The following is a 20,852-nucleotide window of genomic DNA, read 5'->3' as shown; positions in this document are numbered from 1 at the left end:
GAGGATTGCAGTGGACATGGCAGGTGTCTTAGTCTAAATCAGGAATGTCATTGTAATAAGGGATGGAAGGGAGATGGTTGTGAAACTCCTGACTGCCCTGGAGTGCCAGATTGTAACAATAAAGGTACGTGTGATGGAAGCGTAGAACCACCAAGATGTGTAAACTGTACTGACAACACAATGGGAAAAATGTGTGAGTTACCGTGTATCCATGGGAATGAAGAACCGCCTAATAGCGCCATTTGCAAGTGTGAACCATGCTTCTCAAGCCAAGCTTGCGATCTTGAATGTTCATTCAACGGGAAATGTGTTAATAGCACTTGTGAGTGTCAGCAGGGTTGGCGAGGAGATCTTTGTGAAATCTAAGATTGTCCTGGTGATCCTGATTGTTCTCGACGCGGTGTTTGTGTACGTTCGTCAGAAAATGTTTTACCTGAATGTCTGTGCGATCAAGGTTTCGGGGGTGCAGACTGTAGCAAGTTACTATGTCCTGGCAATCCTGCTGTAACAACCGTGGAGATTGTATACTAGAAGATGGTGATCGTGTCCCCCATTGTTCATGTCGACATAACTTTGTTGGACAAGCCTGTGAACTGTGTGCCAGCCGGTATACAGGAGCAAATTGCGAGGAATGTGTGTATGGATATATCGGTTGGCCTATTGGATGCAACGTCAGCTGTTTTCATGGGAACGCATCTGGGATAAAAGAGAATAATTGTGTATGTCATAATGATAGCAGACTTGGTTATTGGAGAGGTGACGATTGCGCGACATGTCAAGAAGGTTGGGACCAACCTGATTGCACGAGCTGTGACGTAACACATGTTGGAGAGAGATGTGATATTTTATGTTACACTGAGCATGCGATGTACGCAGATCCGAGAGATGGAGACGATGGAAAGCTACCTGTAGTACCTATACTAAATTGCATCACAAACCAATCTCAAGATACCATTCTAGCATGGTTTGGCTACCATAACAGAAATCCACATAATGTTTATCTCGATACCGGACCACTTAATTCCTTTAGCTCGCCGTCACCGTCCATAGAACCTGGAGGAGAGTTAGGATTTCTTAAAATGTCTTCAGGCAAAACAGGGAATACGTATCCAGTGATTAGGAAAGATTTGGGGCAGCCAAGGAAGTTTTTAACTGGAGAATACAAGAAAGTATTTTCAGTGAAGTAAGTTACATCTGGATGCACTCTTATGTTTAATGAAGAGAAAATACAGTAAGAAAGTATAAGCGATTAGACAATAGACCTTCTCCAACCTGGCATTTTTTTTCTCTTTCGATACTGAGAAATGTTTTCACCTTTGTTAGATTAACGAGACTCAGTTTATCAGTTTAAACGGACGTGCTTGTTTACGTCTACAAAACAAAATTCCCCTTACACTAATTTTTATCCATTCATAAAAGTTTTAATATGTATTATCTGTTATTCTACTAATCCAGCTTAAAGAGGTCAGTGCCTGTCGTCTGGACGTTGGAGTATCCAAAATCTAACACAAGATTGTTTGTTAAATACGATCCAAATAAGAAACAATATCCATCCTGTTCTGGAATTAAAAGCACAACACAAATGGTAAGTTATAATGTCATATTTTCTCGTATTTTAAAATTAAGTAAGTTATGATGTCACAGAAATTTATAAAACTTACACAATTTGTATCTTCTAAACGGTTTTACCATAGGAAAATTTATATTGCATCTCTGATGACCAGATGTCTTTCTATATAATGGCAAGACTTGAATTATTGTTACTTGTTTTAACAGGAAATAAAACAATGTCTGTGCCGTAGAGGTTTCTGGGGTATAAGTTGTGACAAAGAATGTCCTGCTGGATCGTCCTCTCCTTGCAATGATCACGGCAGTTGTAACAAGACCACCGGAAAATGTGTTTGCGAACAAAGATGGCGTGGTGACATGAATTGTTCTTCCTGTTCTCCGGGATGGACTGGTAAGGACTGTTCCGTTGTCGTCAATAAAGCTGCAAATCTCAGCGCAATCTGCACAGGATATGGAGATTTCATTACGTTGGATGGTGTTGGTTATAGTGTCAAAGGAACTGGCGAGCATATCCTGTTTTCATCAGTTGATTTGGAGATTAAAATAAACATCGTGCCATGTTACGGATCTGAAAGATGTATCGACGCTGTCGCTATGATATTGATGTCATCTCTCATGACGATTCATGCGCCGAATGAGGATGGTGGTGATCCAACATTATGGATTGACAGAGTGCAAGCATTTTCTCTTAAAACCGTGTTCAACTCAAATCAAAACACATTTACTGTTGAAAGATTATCAAGGGGAAGTTTTAAATTCTACTCTAAACATCTAATTCTTGATATCAGAATTTCTGGCCGCTATCTTGACCTCGCCATCAGTTTAACCGACAAAACATGGTGTTTGCATAGCAAAGGTTTATGGGGAAGCTGTGATGGAAATAGAATAAACGATTTCACCCTAAAGAACAGTGTCAACATTTCCCGAAATTTCTCAAATATCGACATGATTTCCCAACATTTTATCGAAGTTTTTGTTAGTTCTTGGAGAGTGTCTGGTGATTCAGTGTTTGGAAATAACAAAGTGAAAGGGCCTGGCATGAAAACTGAAGCAAGGTATTGTCTTCGTTTTCGTGATAGTGGTGTTACGTCCAGAAACCTGTTTACATTGGCTGGTGGGGATGTTACCATTGAAATGATGGTAAAATCTGATGGTATTGATGGTACTATATTGTCATATGCAGCTACGTCAACTCTAGCAATCGTTCTCAAGACAACCGTAAAGATAATTTATAACACGCAGGAATTTGACACGTTCTTGAACATGCAACAAGACCGTTGGTATTTGATCTCCTTGATCTGGCTGAAAAGTAACGGAATTATCCAGTTTGTTCTAATTGAAGACTCGGGGAAAACCCATGTTAGAAATTTCCCAATGCGAAATCATCAAGATATCTTACAGCCAGGCGGAACTCTAAGCCTCGGTTACTGGTTCCCTTCAGGAGGAACTGCTGGGAGCTCTGTTCCAGGAGCTTTCGTTGGGGAAGTGGACGAAGTTCGAATATGGAATAAGCAAAGGCTTGTTACAGACATTGTTAGCTCACGATCTATGCTTTTAGATTGTGCATCGAAAGGTCTTGCAAATTTGTGGCGCTTTGACGAAGGTCAAGGTAGCCTAGCCACTGATTGCGTTGCAGGAGCTCGTTTCAATTTCCCCACTCAAGCGCAGGGACCAACATGGATGTACTCTAGTGCAAACCTTGAAGTGCAAAGTCTGATCACGAGTGTTGTAAATGTGAATGAAGGGCTTTCGTTGGAAAAGATCTGCGAGGATGAGATATTCGGTGGCAACAAAAAGTGTCGTGTTTTGAATGCTGACATCAAAATGTTTTATACTTTGGCATGTTATAAATTGGTTGTGAGCGGTGGGGGGTTGAAGGAGCGAGTTTGGAGCGTTTTTACGTACTTGGATTATTGTAAAACAAGCTTAGGTTTATCTCATTGGCCTGGAAGTAAATATTGTGATGAAATACGAAATCTAGAGCTACCGAGTTGGGTAAGTTTACCTTGTCAGACTGACTGCGCGTTTGGAAATATCGTTAAGAATGCAAGCTGTCAATGTCAACGTGGGTTCTATGATGGAACATGCTCTCAAGAATGCCCCGGAGGTTATGCCGACCCTTGTGGAGGTTTCAGCGACTGTAACAAGGCTTCTGGAACATGTAGTTGTCCGTTAAATGCAAATGTTAGTAGTGATTGTAAGACTTGCTCTTCGGGTTGGACTGGGGAGAAATGTTCTGTTGCAATTACGAATTTTGCGAGAGAGCAGAAAACGATTCCTGTATGTCAGAGTTTCGGTGGTGGACACTTTACGACATTTGATGGAAGTAATTACGACTTCAAAACCCCTGGAGAATTTTATTTAATACGATCGAAAGGCTTCATCGCACAAATACGCCACGAGCCTTGCATGAACTCAAGCAGATGCGTCACAGCGATTGCTTTGGCACTTGGGAAGAGCAATATTACATTGCGTGCGTCATATGAGGAAAAGGGAAAACCATTGTTATATATCAATCAATATAAATCAGACTACACAATACGGCACGACATTGGGGGAGGATATGTGTTCAATCAGGAACAACTAGGCTTATTCGGGATAACACGTGGTAAAGATCGTGTACTTCATGTTAGAGCTCAAGACACGTTTTTGATATTTAGTTTATATAGCAGTGTAAAAACGTGCTGGAATATCTCAGGTTTGTGTTCATCTTGTGATAACAACACTGCGAATGATTTTGAAACAACAAATCTACGCAGAAGAAAAAGATCAACTGATGCTCGAACAGAAGACATTTCAGCATTCGAAAAACGTTGGAGTGTACTTCCACCTGATTCTATGTTTGTTTACAAGGAAGAGGAAGAACGTAAAATGTCACTGTCAGAATATTGTCTGCAGTATAATGGAACAGCGGTTGACACTAACACAATATATGGCTCATTTACAACTAGTGAGGATGTAACACTCGAGTTCTTTGTCAAAATAAAAAAGCATGGTGGGACGATTTTATCGTATGCCTCTGTAAATACGTTCGGAATCATTAATGACGTGACGATAAAGATTCAATTTTCACGTAATATCGTTGATACTGGAATAAGGTTGACCACTGGTCAGTGGTATTGGTTAACTATTACATTCAGTAAGCGTACTACGATCATGAACGTGTATTGCTTGGATGCCAGTGGTGCAATGAATCAACGGACAATGCTTGTACCATATGCTTTGTATTCAAGTGGTGGAGTGCTGGCTATTGGACACTGGCAAACGACGGGAAGTGGTGCTACTGATGTTAATAGAAAACCTTTTGTTGGTTACATTGACGAACTCAGGATCTGGGATGTAATAATTGAAGCAGCGGCGATCGAACAAAGCCGAGATCGTTTTATTAAATATCAGGTTCCTGGTCTGGTCTCTTTGTGGCTGTTCGATGAAGGTTATGGAACTGTTGCGCGTGATATAATTGGTGGTTACGACTTTCGCTTGCCACACGAAGTGAGAGCTCGTCCACGTTGGGTATTTAGTTATGCTCGTATTAGTCAACCTGAAGCACCTCTCGAGAACATAATCTGGACCAACGAAACTTTGAAAAAGGATGCAGAAAATCTCTGTAATAATTTTATAATGAAAACTTTAAACAGTGGCGAATGTGGTAATGTGTTGGGACTGGCGCATGCTCAAAATTATTACATGCGTTGTTTGGACGATGTAAAAAATTCTGGTGAGATAAAATCAGCATTTCAGTCTGTCGTAAGCTATGCGGATTATTGTCAAAGCATTTTGCAACTAAAGACGTGGCCTCTTGATCGGTTCTGTAATAAAATACCCAAGGCGTATGTGGGCATTAGGAAAGGTCCGCATTGTAATGTCACATGTGTGTTCGGTGATGTCATTTCGGGTAAATGTGTTTGTCATACTGGATACTGGGGTGATGATTGTTCAGCTGTTTGTCCCGTGGGTGCTATTAGGCCATGTAATGGCAGAGGGTTGTGTGATCCGAAGACTGGAAAATGCTCATGTGATTACAACTGGCAGGGAAGTGAGAACTGTTCCAAGTGTACCCCAGGTTGGGAGGGAAACGAATGTACTGTTGTATCAACAACACATGGAAACACATCATCTGTGGGATTAACTGGCGGTCATTATCAAACATTCGACGGGGTAAAGTTTACATTCCTCGCGACTGGGGAGTTCAGAATCATACAAAGTTCAGAAATGGTCGTACATGTTCGTCAAGTGCCTTGTTTTAACGGACGTTACCGATGCATTGATGGTATTGCCTTCTTACTGGATAGCAAAGTGGAATTAGTATTACTAGCCACGGTGCCTGGAACAGGTAACACTGATAAACACAAACATAAGACACAAAAATAATACAAACATAATACAAACACAACACAAACATAATACAAACACAACACAAACATAATACAAACACAACACAAACATAATACAAACACAACACAAACATAATACAAACACAACACAAACATAATACAAATACAACACAAATATAATTACAAACACACAAACAGGCAAATAATTTTGAAATTAATTTTAAAATTTTTCAACAGAAACAGAAACCCCTGTAATTTGGTTAAACAAGATGAGAGTAGAACTCAACGAAATTTCCACTTCAGTTGGTGAAAAGTTTACTTTGGTTAAAACTACATCAGTAACTCTGGAATTGCGTTCGTTGGTTTATAAAGTGATCATAAAAATAAGATTGGCGGAGAGTGGACTTCAGTACATTATTGTTGCCCCGAAGGAAATATGCGGAAAATCTGTCGGTTTGGGTGGTAGTTGTGATGGCTTACGTGCAAATGATCACAATGATTCCTCGGGAACACAATTGGAAAATCTTTTCCGAGTTCTTCCTTCATCAAGTCTCTTTTCTGCTGCAATTGGTTACAAGGATTTTTCGAGCGTTTTTACTGGTGCGGAGTTTGCTTTAAAATTTAATGGTGTAGGAGTAACAACGGATTTAATTGGTGAAGTATTTACTGAGAACTACGTAACATTAGAATTACTATATCTCAGTGATGATGGAAGTGGAACATTATTTACGTACAGCAAAGAAATTACCTTCTCAATTGTTTTGTTGAATCGAGAGTTTTGTTTAAAAATAAACGACATGGTTAATCACACAGGTTAGTTGTCTAGAAATGACTTTCCAATGTTTTTGTTTACGTACATGAATAGTTACACATCAGCTTTCTACATTGTTTAGGAATTACAACAACTCTTGGCATCTGGAACCAGATTGCCGCGGTGTACCATCGTGAAACAGGACTCTTGTATTTTTACCACTTAAATAGTCATAGGCACATGATTGTCAAGTCGTTCTTCGTGCGACGAAATATGTTTAGGACTGGAAGTAAAATCGCAGTTGGACAGTGGATCCCAGGAGAAAGTGTAGTTTTGTCCTCCTCACAGGGCTTCCGAGGAAAGATAGACGAGGTTCGTATTTGGAATAGACAGTTCTCTGGACCAGATATTAGATCTTCCTGGGGAGTGAACATTCAATATTCTGCTAAAAACCTTGCAATTCTCTGGAAATTCAACGAAGGTCGAGGTTTGTTGATAAAGGACATTAAATCTCATGTTCATTTGTATATTCAAGAAGTCCGCCACACAGTTGAATGGATTTATGGCACAGCGAAGGTGACAATATTGCAGATAGCTTCACCCGTTGCTTCTAACAAAGTGATTGATTGGTGTACAGGAAATATTCTCAACTCTCCAGTCGGACTAATTTGCCGACGTCTTGGTGTCCCGAGTCAAACTGTTTATTATCGTACGTGCTTGGAAGTGTTATTAACGAGTGGTGACATAGCAACTGGTGTGACCATTGTTGTTGCTTATTCAGATTACTGTCAAGTTTCTCTTGGTCTTACATCATGGCCTGCACGTTCTCTTTGTAATAACCCATCATTCCCCTTGACGCCACATATCCCATGGACTGGTTCAGCTTGTCAACAAGCTTGTTACTTTGGTACAAGAACCGTACACCGCTGCTCTTGTTTACCAGGATTTTACGATACAGATTGCTCACGTGTGTGCCCAGGTGGCTTTGCAAAGCGTTGCTATGGAAATGGTGCGTGCTCTCAAACAACGGGCCGCTGTTCATGTAATTATAATTGGTATGGCTCATCTTGTAACCGTTGTAGACCAGGGTTCTATGGAATCGACTGTTCCTTAAACGTTGGAGGCTTCGTATCATCAGGACTGAAGACTTCTTTATCTTTATCCGGGAGTGGAAATTTCATTGGATTAAACGGTGCTGCTTGGACCTACCGTGGTGCAGGTGAATTTGATGCAATTGTTTCTAGAAGACTCGGTGTTAGTGTTCAACTTCGGCAAGTGACATACGGTAGAGGAGTTGCAGTTCGTTGTGTTAGAATTCAAGCAAGTAAAGGAGTACTCGAAATCCACAGCGGAGTTCGAACAGGAGTTATAATTACCTTTAATGGAAAACCTATTGATCGCACCAAAAACATCGTAATCGGATCTGGCTTTGTTTACAGCAAACGTTCCCACAATAAACTAGAAATCAACGGACCTGAAGGTTTCTCTATGTTTCTCTACTACAGAAAAGTTTATTTTGGTGTTCAAGTCAGCATGGATAAATCATTCTGCCGTGACTCATGTGGTGTATTTGGAAATTGTGGGGATTCAAAGAATGTTAATTGCACATCAACTGGATTACTAGAACGCTATAACAAGGCACGAATAAGCCAACAGGATATTGATGAGTTTATGAACACATGGTTAATTCCTAGAAATGAAAGCCAATTCCAAGACGTTCTCGCAGTTGCCAAAGAGACCGTTAGCATTACAGCAGCTGGCACGTGTTTGTACTTTTTCCAAAATGCTATCATCACACCGCCATTTGTGGACGTATTTCATGGAAACTATGTCACCATGCAGTTTTATATTAAAGTTAACGACATTGATACAGAGGGAACTATCTTGTCATTCGTCTTAAATACGAATTTCGCTCTTAGAATAAACGGAACATTGAGGATTCACTTTGGTGTAAAAATGTACGACACAAATATATATCTAGAAATTGCAAAATGGAACCATATCACGTTTGTTTACCAACGTGTGGTTGGAATACTTGAAGTATATGTTCGGCATTCTGAGAAAGCAATGATGACGAAGGTAATAAAAATTGGATTAGGAGCTTTTGAACCTGGGGGTAAGCTCGCCCTAGGTCTATGGCAGGCTACAACAGAAGTAATCACTGCTCCTGGAGGATTTATTGGTTGGATTGATGAGTTGGTTATTTGGAATAAACGTTTTGATATCACGCTGATTAACAACTATATCCGAGTGAGTATTGTGAAAAGTATCGACGGTATTTTAGGGTTATGGAAGTTCAATGAAGGAACAGGGTTGGTTGCAAAGGATCTTGTTGGGTCTTTACATTTCCATCTTCCGGGATCTCCGTGGAGTTCGCCATCGTGGGTGCCATCTGATCTCTACATCGCTGTTCAGTCTGGAGGAATATCTAGAATTGAGGCATCAGACAATAAGACCGAGTCAATTTGTAGAAAAATATTCAATTCGAAGTCATTGAATGATTCATGTGGGTCGATGGATGAACGAAAAGAATTTTCTTACCAATCGTGTGTGCAAGATGTTCTCTCAAGTGGTATGGTTGACGCTGGAAAGGATTCTGTGATGTCGTTTGCGAGAGAATGTCAGATTGCACGAAATCTTACCACTCTCCCTGGGAACGACTTGTGTGACGTCTTTACTGACGAACGTTACGATGATTGGTCTGGAAATAAGTGTGACGTCATATGTATTTTTGGTACTATCCAGAACAGCACTTGCCGCTGTGATGTTGGATATTGGGGTGTCACGTGCTCGCGGGAATGTCCCGGGGGAGCTTCAAATCCCTGTAACAAACGCGGAACATGTGACGTCATGTCTGGTGTATGTACATGCAATTGGAAATGGCGTGGTGATTTTGGTTGCAGCCGATGCACTCCTGGATGGATGGGAAGTGCTTGTGCAATAGCCATACCCAAACCTCTTCGACCTACGCCGACTGTGACTGCGATTGCCGGACCAGGTGGAATACTAATTGCGGGTGACGGGACAACGATTCGTTTGAATAGTGTCGGGGAGTTTACCGTTTTGAAAGGTGGGAATATTGATGTCCAAGTACGCCAAGTGCCTTGTCGTGATGGGAAATCTGTGTGTTTAAATGCTGTTGGTGTTTCTGTCGGATCCACTAGAATAAGTATTCATGCCCCGTACGAAGATGGAGAAGATCCTGTTATCATGATCAACGGAACTAATATTGGTACGGTCGGAAAAAGTCAAGCAGATAAAGCTGGAGTTAATGTTAGTTTTCCGGGTCCAAATGAAGTAAAAATTGATGGTGGAGGTAAAATTGCAATTCGAGTAAACATCAAGGGACAACATATGACTTTAGAATCTACCACGTCGACATCATTGAATAAAAAACTAGGCGGTCTTCTCGGCTCTTTTAATAATACATCCGCAAGCAACGAATCCGTTCCTTCTTTAAAAGATGTACTTAATGCGACTAATTTCGACGTAGCTGTTCGTAAAGTGTTCGGGATATCCTCCTCGTCACAACGGACGATCGTATTAGATAAGAAGCGGCATGAAACTGTTCTGGTTTACGGTGGTGGATTTTCCCTGTTTTTCAAGTTCACAGCGATATTTTCAAAACCAGTTACAAATTTGTTCATCGAAAATGTAATAACTTTAGAAATGATGGTAAAGATGAATTGCGAACCTTCAATTTGTGGTGGACCAATATTTTCCTATACTTCCTTTGAGACAGTCTACATATCCACCTACTCCACCCTAAGAGTGATCATCGGTACAAACATGTATGATTCAGGTTTGCAAGTTCAGGTAGGACACTGGAATCAAATTACAATGACATTCTGGAGTTTAAGGCTTGAGATGTCGCTTTGCCTCACGTTATCCCAGGGTACATTACTTTGTAAGTCCTTCAAAGTTTTCACAAATCCTTTTCTGACCGGAGGAACTATTGTTATTGGCGCATGGCAACCTTCTCCTAATGGACGGCTGGGACTCGTGCCCACGACAACTTTCGTAGGGGAAATTGATGAATTTCGTTCTTGGAATCGCGCCTTTGATTACGCATTACTTCAACAGCATTGGTTAGTGAATTTAACACCAGATATCGATGGTCTGACTGGGTTATGGAAGTTCAACGAAGGAGTAGGAAAAATTGTGAAAGATCTTGTTGGTAAAAACCATTTCTATTTTCCTGGTAAACCGTGGAATAGGCCTGTATGGTATTACTCAGATTTACCAATTCCTTATAAAGGCATTTCAAGGCCTGATGTAGAAAATGATATCATTAACCAGCTCGCGAATTCGACATGTTCTCTGCTTTTCCAAAGTGGTCCTTTAAAAGACTATTGTTCTAGTCTTCCTTCTTTAACACGTGGACAATATTACGAAATGTGTGTTGAAACAGTTACAGATACAGGACGAAATACTAGCAGTTTGGAAAGTGTCTTGTTATATTCTGATTATTGCATGAAAACACTCATCCTCGATCTCTGGCCAGCGCAATCTCTTTGTAATAATTTCCCGGGAGAGCTGTTCCCCAAATGGATTGGAGAAAACTGTGACGTTCCTTGCGTGTTTGGCACGAAAGACAAAAAAGATCATGAGAAATGCAAATGCAACTTTGGATACTGGGGAGTGGCTTGTGATCAAACTTGCCCAGGTGGAGTTAAGACCCCATGTACGAACCATGGTACTTGTGATCCAAATTCCGGGCGATGCACATGCGAACTTGAGTGGATTGGTAACGATGACTGTTCCACCTGCGCAGCTGAGTGGACTGGGAATGATTGCTCGTTAGCTATATCAGAAGTGACTGTAGTAAGCGGAGGTATTCGATTTTCTGGAATGTTTGGTTCATCTTTATTTACAACCCTCGATGGTCATAGTTTTACACTGGGTGTAATTGGGGAATATTATCTTTTCTTTTCTATACATGTCCATTTTTCAGTTCAAATTCGTTTGGTTTACTGCAATGGTCGTTCATCGTGCGTTAATGCCATCGCTTTTCGCACAGCCAGCCACACCCTAGTTCTACATGGCCCTTATACAACCGCTGGTTATCCTGTTTTATGGCTTGATGGCTCCGTTATCGATTTGGATGAGCATCACGTGGCCACCTCAGTCTATGGTTTCCTTCTGCAAAAAGAATCAATGTCTCTATATATCTTTGAATATTCAACATTTAAAATATCAATTCGAGTACAAGGTCGATATCTCAGCTTCATATCCAAGGTTTCTGGGGTGATCTGCGATCATTCGTATGGTTTATTAGGCTCTTGCAATAAACCATTTCTAGAAAGTCTGTATCCTGGTTTTCCACTGAGTAACTGCACGGAGAATTCGTCGGTGGGAAGAGTAAATTACTATGAGATCAAGAATGTCACAACCAAAGTTATCGAAAAACTTGTACAGAATGTCAATGTTCAAGCATGTGACAGCCTCTTCATATACCAATATGGCTCATACCATGAATATCGAAGCTCGAACGCAGGATATGCGCTACATTTCCATCAAACGGCCATTGTCTCTGGTTTGATACAACAGCCTTTTGAAACGAATGATATTACCATAGAGTTTTATATCAAAATCAACAGCGCTGGAGTGATTTTCAGCTACACAAGACTCAAAACATTCGTTCTTACTGTGACTTCTACTCGTTATACTTTCTATTTTGGAGACAAGAAATTTGATACAAACATTGCAGTACAACTTAACCATTGGAATCAAATTGTATTAGTGTTCAAAAAAATCGGCCATATATTACAACTTTACCATTTCAACTCTAAAGGGCAGCTTACCAGACAAGATTTTAGTACACCGGAGGACATTTTTCCGCCTGGAGGAGTGTTAGCAATAGGAGCTTGGCAGCCGTCTGTGGACGGATCTGGGCCACAACTGCGAGAGTATTTTACAGGGTTTATTGATGAGTTTAAAATATGGACAATGAGTTATCACCCGGCAGTTGTAAGTCAAGCATGGTTGAGAGAGGTTGGTGTAAATACACAGAATTTAGGTAGACTCTGGAAGTTCGATGAGGGAGAAGGTGTTTTTGCCAAAGAAGATCGAACAGGAAGTGTGTTGGATTTAGAAACATCCCCGTGGCGTAGTCCAGTTTGGGTTTATTCAGAACTTCACCTAAAGTCCCCATTACCAGGAACAGCAAGCACAACTCTTCCTTGGAATATAACGTTTGAAAATATCGCTCAGTCATTTTGTACAAAAATTATCACTCAAGGTCCTTTACATTCATCTTGTAATCAACTGGGAACTGCTGTATCAACCTTTTATTTCAAAGCTTGTGTCAGTGCTATTATGACAGCTGGAGACATTACTGCATCGCTGGACATAGTTATCGCATACTCAGATTACTGTCAAGCTATCCTAGCTTTACCCTCATGGCCTGCAATACAACTCTGTAATAGATTTCCCGGGAAGGAGTTTCCGATTTGGTTTGGGCGTCTTTGTGATAAAAAGTAAGTATAAACAGTTTTACTTTCTGTTCTCGTGTTTACACTTCCTTGGGGGCTGTCCTGCAGGTGGGTTGCTGATATGAACAATAATTATTCATGTTTTATTTTTTAGGTGTTATAACAGAGATTATAAAGCATCCGTTGATTCTTGTGTTTGTCGCCAAGGCTACTGGGGCCCCGAGTGCCAGAACATTTGCCCGGGCGGAGCATTACATCCCTGTAATGATCACGGTATTTGCAGTCAAAATACAGGTGAATGCCTTTGCCATGACAATTGGAGTGGATCACGTGATTGTGGTGTATGTGGAATAAACTGGGAGGGCGTTGATTGTTCATTAGCTATTGGAAGACACGTTTCATCTGCTCAACTGTTTGTATTTGCTGTGGTTGATGTCAGTGCTTACTATGTGACATTTGATGGCATGGGATTCCATCTCGCTGTAGTGGGAGAATACTATCTTTTAAAAACACGCCTATATATAGATCATTATGTAACAGTTCAAGTCCGTCATTCACCATGCGCATCACACAGTGTGTGTATCGTAGCCGTCGCAATCGAGTTATCAAGCACAACTATCGTCATTCACGCACCAATGTCAAATCAAGGTCCACCTTTTATTTGGGTTAACAATAATCAAGAAACAATCACTCAGAAAAATACTCGATTTGGAACTGGTAACGCTGAACTAGTGATAACAAAGGATACTCGTACAGCCTATGTTATCAAGCACAGGGATTTGTTTTCATTAGGAGTTCATGTGGTTGGTACTGCACTTTCGTTGAATGTGGATATTAAAAAAACCAACTGTAGTGGATATGGAATCCTTGGTGACTGTGATGGTAACCCTGAAAATGATTTGCCACCCCGCAACGGAAGCGTTTCCCTTGGAAACCAGAGCTTTGCTATTCATAATGTCAGCCAAGGTGAATTGAACAAAAAGTTGGTTAAGTTTGTTGAAGTAGCTAAGAGCGATAGCTTGTTTATTGTTGTGGACATTATATATCCAAGAAGAACGTTGTTTACTGGTGCAAGATATGCCTTAAATTTTCAACAGAATGGCTTAATATCTCAGGCATTGTTTAAGACATTTAAAACTGGCACAGATATTACAATAGAACTTCTTTTCAAAGCATTTTCTAACGGGACTCTACTCTCTTACGCTCATATGAAAACATTCGGAATAGTAATAGACAGTAACCTTCGTCTTGAGTTTGGTCGTGATTGGTCAAAAGACACTGGTATTTACATCAAAGTGGCAACGTGGTATCACTTGACTATCACATGGCATTATTCTCGCAATTTAGTAGAAATATACGTAATAACAAAAAATGGCGCTATTAATCGTAGACAATTCAACATCACTGAGAATCCTATTTTGCCTGGTGGCATTTTAACCCTCGGATATTGGGAACCTTCATCTGGGGATACAGAGATTCGTATTCACGACGTTTTTACGGGCGTTATTGATGAGTTACGGGTATGGCATCGGGCATTTAACCCTGTTACTGCTCAACAAAATTGGAGAATGAATGTTCTTCCTAACACGCCGTCTCTATCTGGGTTATGGAAGTTCAACGAAGGCTCAGGAGAAACAGTACACAACCTAGTTACCTCAGAACATTTGTTCTTACCATTGGAAGTTTGGTCCCAATCGGCATGGATCCTGTCTGATGCTGATGTTGCTTTGAACCTGAGTAATGTTGAACAATCTTTCGAAAATCATTTTGCAAATAACACAATACAAGACTCGGCCATAGCGTGGTGTAATGATCTGTTTTATCGTGGGCCCTTGTATAACCATTGTAAAAATCTTGGAGCAATTGTGCAGTTCTACTATTTAACTTGTGTTCAAACCATTGCACGGACATCACAATTGCGTTCTACGTTATCTATTGTAGTGCAGTTCTCGGATTACTGTAAGAAATCATTGTCATTATCCAACTGGCCTGCACGTGAATTATGTAATCATTTCGGTGATATCGAGTTTCCTTACTGGATTGGTGACAAATGTGACATACCGTGCGTCTTTGGGCGAAGGGATACCAAGGATAATAATAAGTGTCAGTGTTACACTGGATACTGGGGAAGTGACTGTTCTGAAGTGTGTCCTGGGGGATACACTAACCCTTGTCACGGGCATGGAGTGTGTAGCCCTCGTAATGGCGTATGCAAATGTGATTTAAATTGGAAAGGTGATGTCACTTGCTCAACATGCAGTTCTGATTGGTTCGGTGACGTGTGTCAATTTTCTGCTGTAAGACATTTGAAAAAATTCTCAATCGCCTCTGTTAAAGGTCAAGGTTACTTTACAACTTTTCTCGGAATTTCCTTCCATCTACCAAATTACGGGGAATTTTACCTTGTGCGATCAAGATCCTCACATTTCACCGTACAAGTGCGTCAAACACCGTGTATGTATCACTCTTTATACCGACCACTTTGCACAACTGGTATCTCAATACAGTTCAACCGTCATTTGTTTGTCACGATAAGATCACGTGTAACAAATGTGAACATATATTATCCACTTCTGTGGACCAATGGAAAGCCGGTTAGGGTCGACCATGTGACCTACTTTAGTTCAAGTATACGCATGACAAGAATTTCGCTAAACCGTTACGAGATCACTGGACCAAATGGAATGCTGATTATGCTAACCGTAGGACAAAGTCTCTCGTTTCGTCTGCGATTACCGACAATATTTTGTAAACATTCCACCGGAATCCTTGGCTCTTGTTTGGAACGGTTATCTTATCAAAATATAACTGATATTCAAACCTTAAATGATGCAATCATAAACGGAACAGTCGACAAATCCGATAGCCAATTTGTCTACAAACAGGAACATTTTCATGAATTACGACATATTACTGGAGCCTGGTTTAATATGCGCATTATCGATAGCCAGGTCGTCTCAGATTTGTTGTCGCTAGGTAACCATGACGTCATCACGATTGAGATATTTGTTAAGATCAAGAGTTATGGTGGTACGTTACTATCTTACGGTAAAGATGAGTACCTGAAAGTTACAAATGAAAGAAATATACGAGTAGTGTTTGGTTCAGTTGAGTATAAAACAGATCTGAAATTTGGAATTAACGTTTGGTCACAAATAACGTTGGTGTGGATAAAGTCAACATTTGTGCTTCAAGTTTATTATCACGATTATCTCGCGTCGTTTGGGTTACCTCTTCTAAGGACCTACCAGTTTAACACACATGTATTCCCAATTGAAGGTAAGTAAAATGCCAAAATATTGTCACTCTTTTCATTTGGCTCACTAACAATTCTTACGTTAACGTATAACCTTTGCGAGAGCAAATTTCTTTTTTCTTTTTTCTAATATCGTTATTACGTTGATCACTTGAGAATAAAAAAACAACCGCCTTGTCGATGTATCAAAGGATCCGTAATTAAGTAATTAATCAACCGTGGAACATCTTTTCCTTCCAGGTCATCTATATATTGGGTCATGGCGGGCAGGAAAAAGAGCGACAATCCTTGTTCCAGAAGGAGACTTTAATGGTGAAGTAGATGAAATTCGGATCTGGAATAGAATATCAATTCCTGATGTAATCAAGCGGCACTGGAACATCAACTCCAAAGCCTCGTTACCTGGTTTGTTACATCTCTGGAAATTTGATGAAGCACAAGGACCCAGTGCAGTTGATCCAATTTCTGGGAAAAAATTACACCTTCCACTCTTTAATAAACCTGTTTGGGATTTCTCAGACCTTCCCATTCCAAGAAATGATTTAGATCTAAAAGTAGTTTTCCAGAATTTCACGCTCAAAGTCCTTGCTGAAGAGTTTTGTTATTCAGTTATATTAGCAGGTCCTCTTCATGACGAATGCCAATCACTCGGACCTGCGGTTACAGCATTTTATTACAAAGTATGTTTACAGGATGTTGCTTCAACACAAACAGTTTCCATGGCAATAGAGACGGTGATTGCGTATGCGGACTATTGTGAAGATGCTCTTGATTTGAGTTTCTGGCCTGCTCGTGAGTTATGTGATCTTTTCCAAGGTGAATACTTCCCGTATTGGATTGGACCAAAGTGTGATATTTCGTGTGTGTTTGGAAGCCCTGCCTATAAAAACGGATCCTTGGTTTGCGTCTGCGAACATGGATATTGGGGACGTGCATGCGACAGTTTATGTCCTGGGGGATTGTGGGATATTTGTAGTAACCATGGGTCATGTGATCCAAATAATGGCACGTGTACTTGCGATTCGAGGTGGCAAGGTGGTCTAAAGAATACAACTTCTGGTAACGTAACTCTCACTCCAATCCCATGCTCGGTTTGCACAACTGGTTGGAGAAATCAAAACTGTTCAATTAGTGTTGAAACTGAATACTCGAACTCAAGCTATCTAAAGGACTCGGCCATTTGTGTATCGTTCGGTGATCCTCATGTGACAACATTTAGCCGTGCCAGTTATCATCTTGGTATAACGGGACCATTTGAGACATTTAGATCCCGATCTAGTGTGATAGAAGTACTGCAGGTACCATGTAAAAATTCGCAGAGATGTAGAAGAATTCGAGAAATTGCGTTGAAGACACAATCTTTGAGTACTTCCGTGAGGATTTCAAGATCAGGGAAAGTCTTTAGCAATCTCAGTTCTAGTCTGGTACAGGATACTACATTAAGGTAATTATTTAGTATATTCATTAGATACATTGATTCTTCGCCTCATCCAAGTTTGTCTCATCCAATTACAATTATTTATAAACATTAAGACATAAAAACCTCCACTACAAGGGCGTGGTCTGATTATTAAATATAATGAAAGGTTAAATAATGTTTAGTCTTCAATTAAATAGCTAAGAACGATTTCAAATTGTCAGGGTGAACTTGTTGTTTATTTGAATGGTCTTTTTTCAATTAAAAGGATATAGTTGTGAATTACTACAAATGTTTTCATGAAATCAGTAAACCATATACTTAATAAGTCTTAATTTCCCAAGGTATTCGACATCGTGGCAAGCAGTTGGTAAAGAAAGATATCGTTGGCTAGATAGAAATCGTTTGGAAATCCTGGACAGAGACGATACCAAATTAACAATATTAGCGTACTTTGATACTTTAGCCTTTGCCATTGAAGTGTCTAGAAAACTGAACAGTGGTGGACAAGGAATGTGTGGATCATCGAATGGAGACTGGGAGCGAGATATCCTGGAGTCAAGTAATATGACATCATCAAATAAGACAACAACATTCTTACCACTGGATGACTTCACACAAGCCACCCACGATGATTATATTAACAAGTTGATTCGAGTAAAGAGCACGAGAATGATCACAGGATATGCAGTGGCATACAGGACAGGTGGTGGATACATGCTGAGGCTAGGGATAAATTACCTATCACTAATCGTTGACTTCACGTATCCAGTTCTTTCAGAGATCAGCATTGAACTGTGGATAAAGTTATCTGTGTTTGAAGCAAAGACGACAGTTGGAGGAGTACTAAAAGGGAAACGAGTCTTGTATAGTATAACACAAAATGAAAATAGTTTGACTGTCTGGTATGACAATCAGGTGGTTATAAAATGGGGGAATCAGACAATAAAAACGGGTTTGATGGTAAACAACTCTCTCTGGACGCATCTTTCGTTAACGTGGAGAAACACGGATGGACGACTTGTTATAATGCTGGTAGATAATAATGGTCAGGCAGAGAAGTCAATTCACTATGCTATCATGATCAATCATTTCTTCTATGTTGATAAGGGATTTTATTTGGGGAATGATGGAAAAGAAAAACTTTCCAGTATTGAATTGGTTGTTGAACTTGATGAACTTCGAATTTGGCAGTTTGCACGTAAAGATGAAGATATTATCAGAGGATTGATGGTGAAGGTACAGGGCTATAATGCTGGATTAATCATATTTTTTGGTTTTGATGAAGGGTATGGCAAGACCACAAATGGCACATTATTTGAACTCAGTGACAACGCTACAACAGCTGGTTTCTATTACCGTGGAAACAAGTCCTTGGACAGAGAAATCGTTTGCGAGATGAAACCCAAAAGTGTAAATCCTATCTGGAAACCCTCAGGTGCACCTTATTCCAACGTAGGTGATTATGAAATTAGTTTTGACTCCAGGAAGTTCAAGAGTGAGGCTGAAAATAAATGTCATAAATTGTTCTATACAGGAAAACTGTACAAATACTGTAGTAGCAAGCTTGTCACTCAAACTTTGTTTTATTACGAAGCCTGCCTAATGGATGTTGCTCATTCAGGAAACATAGAACACAGTAAATTATCAGTGAGCACCTTTGCATTTTATTGTCAGAAAGTTTTAGTCGTCCGCTCTTGTCACTTACATGGCTTTTACGATGGTTTCCTGGCTTGTGATGTGGAATCTGGTTTTGAAGTGATTCATATTGTTTATATAAGTGTTGGTGGTTTCATTCTCCTTCTGCTCATTCTTCTGTGCATTATTCTGTTGTGTAAAAGACGACGAAAGAAAAAGAAATTTAATGAAAGCCATGGGACAGCGGTTGGTTTGAGGGCCATATCATCACCAGAAATGTATAAAGGTTTTGGGGATGACGATAGTAATGCTGGTGATTTAGGACAGTCTGACACAGCGAAGGAGGCAGCATCAAAGTATAATCATGGTTTACTTGAAGGCCCGGATGAGGAAGATAGTAGCAAAAAGTTGCAAGAAAGTTCGTTTTGAATAAGATTAAGTAAATAGCTATTTAGATTATAACTCTTTAATTACACAATTTAATTTGACTATAGGAGGACTTAATTTGTCTTGAAACATAATTTTTATTAAATAATAATGAACAAAATAAGTACATAGCAAAGTGACAATGTAGATATATAATTTGTTCGATGTTAAAAGTTGCGCAGAACGATGCACTATGAATCTGCATGGCGCATGATACTCAAATATTACTGTAATCACGTATCTAATCAGTTTCCTTATATATATGGTTTAAATTTTAGCAATTTGCACAACAATTACTTGTTATTTTAATATATTTTTGTGGTATATGTATAGTCTACACTTGCGTTATGTTATTATTGGTCGCGAGTTGGCGGTAACATGAACTCGATAGATCAGATTCTAATAATCTTATAAATAATCTTGGTTTTCGATAAAATTAAATTTTGTTTTTTACGGTATTTTCTGAGGAATCTTTTTTACGGTATTTTCTAAAATATAATGGTTCGTTAACCATACTAGCCAAAGTCCAATTTCCTTATTCGTTGCCAAAGTAAAAAATCTGTGGAAGGCTTAGGCCTTTATATTCCTTCTCGAGTATGAAGAACCTCACACAGACCATTGTCGCTCCACGGACTGGCATTTGATTAATCACATGCAACGTACAATAGAAATATGCAAAACATATTGCCCTAAGGCTAAGGTTGTAAAAATTTGTTTGGCTAATTTATTTTGGGCAAGTCTGCCAAACTGGGTTGGGGAAATTACATACAGGGTGTCTCAAAAAAAACGCAACCACTTAAATATGCAAGAATATTAATATTGTTCGGGTTTGCACCATACAGTTCAGGTAAAATGCTTTTAGCATTTTAAATGAAGGAATAAAAGCCATTTTCAATTCCCAGAGGTGCTTTGAGACACCTTGTATACACGATGCCTGTTTCAAACGTCGTTCTTTCTGCGAAAGAGATTTAAAACAATGGTTAATCAATGGGGAGTCCGTCCCATGAGAAGCACAAACAGGCCTCAT

At 39.8% G+C, this 20,852-nt stretch overlaps 1 protein-coding gene across 1 annotated transcript; it reads left to right on the top strand.

Annotated features, from left to right (window-relative positions):
- Nucleotides 1–397: 397 nt before the first annotated feature.
- On the top strand, nt 398–20,243 carry LOC114521258. The gene is made up of 8 exons (XM_028541624.1): nt 398–1,183; nt 1,456–1,585; nt 1,777–5,902; nt 6,141–6,716; nt 6,797–13,133; nt 13,243–16,367; nt 16,585–17,788; nt 18,106–20,243. The coding sequence occupies exons 1-8, from the start codon at nt 486–488 to the stop codon at nt 19,826–19,828; spliced, it is 17,919 nt and encodes a 5,972-aa protein (XP_028397425.1). The 5' UTR covers nt 398–485; the 3' UTR covers nt 19,829–20,243.
- Nucleotides 20,244–20,852: the final 609 nt, after the last annotated feature.

Source organism: Dendronephthya gigantea, unplaced genomic scaffold (assembly GCF_004324835.1).
Source record: "Dendronephthya gigantea isolate DGI-Jeju-01 unplaced genomic scaffold, DenGig_1.0 000020F, whole genome shotgun sequence".
In the NCBI taxonomy this organism is placed as follows: domain Eukaryota; kingdom Metazoa; phylum Cnidaria; class Anthozoa; order Malacalcyonacea; family Nephtheidae; genus Dendronephthya; species Dendronephthya gigantea.
This window is presented reverse-complemented; position numbering and strand designations above follow the sequence as displayed.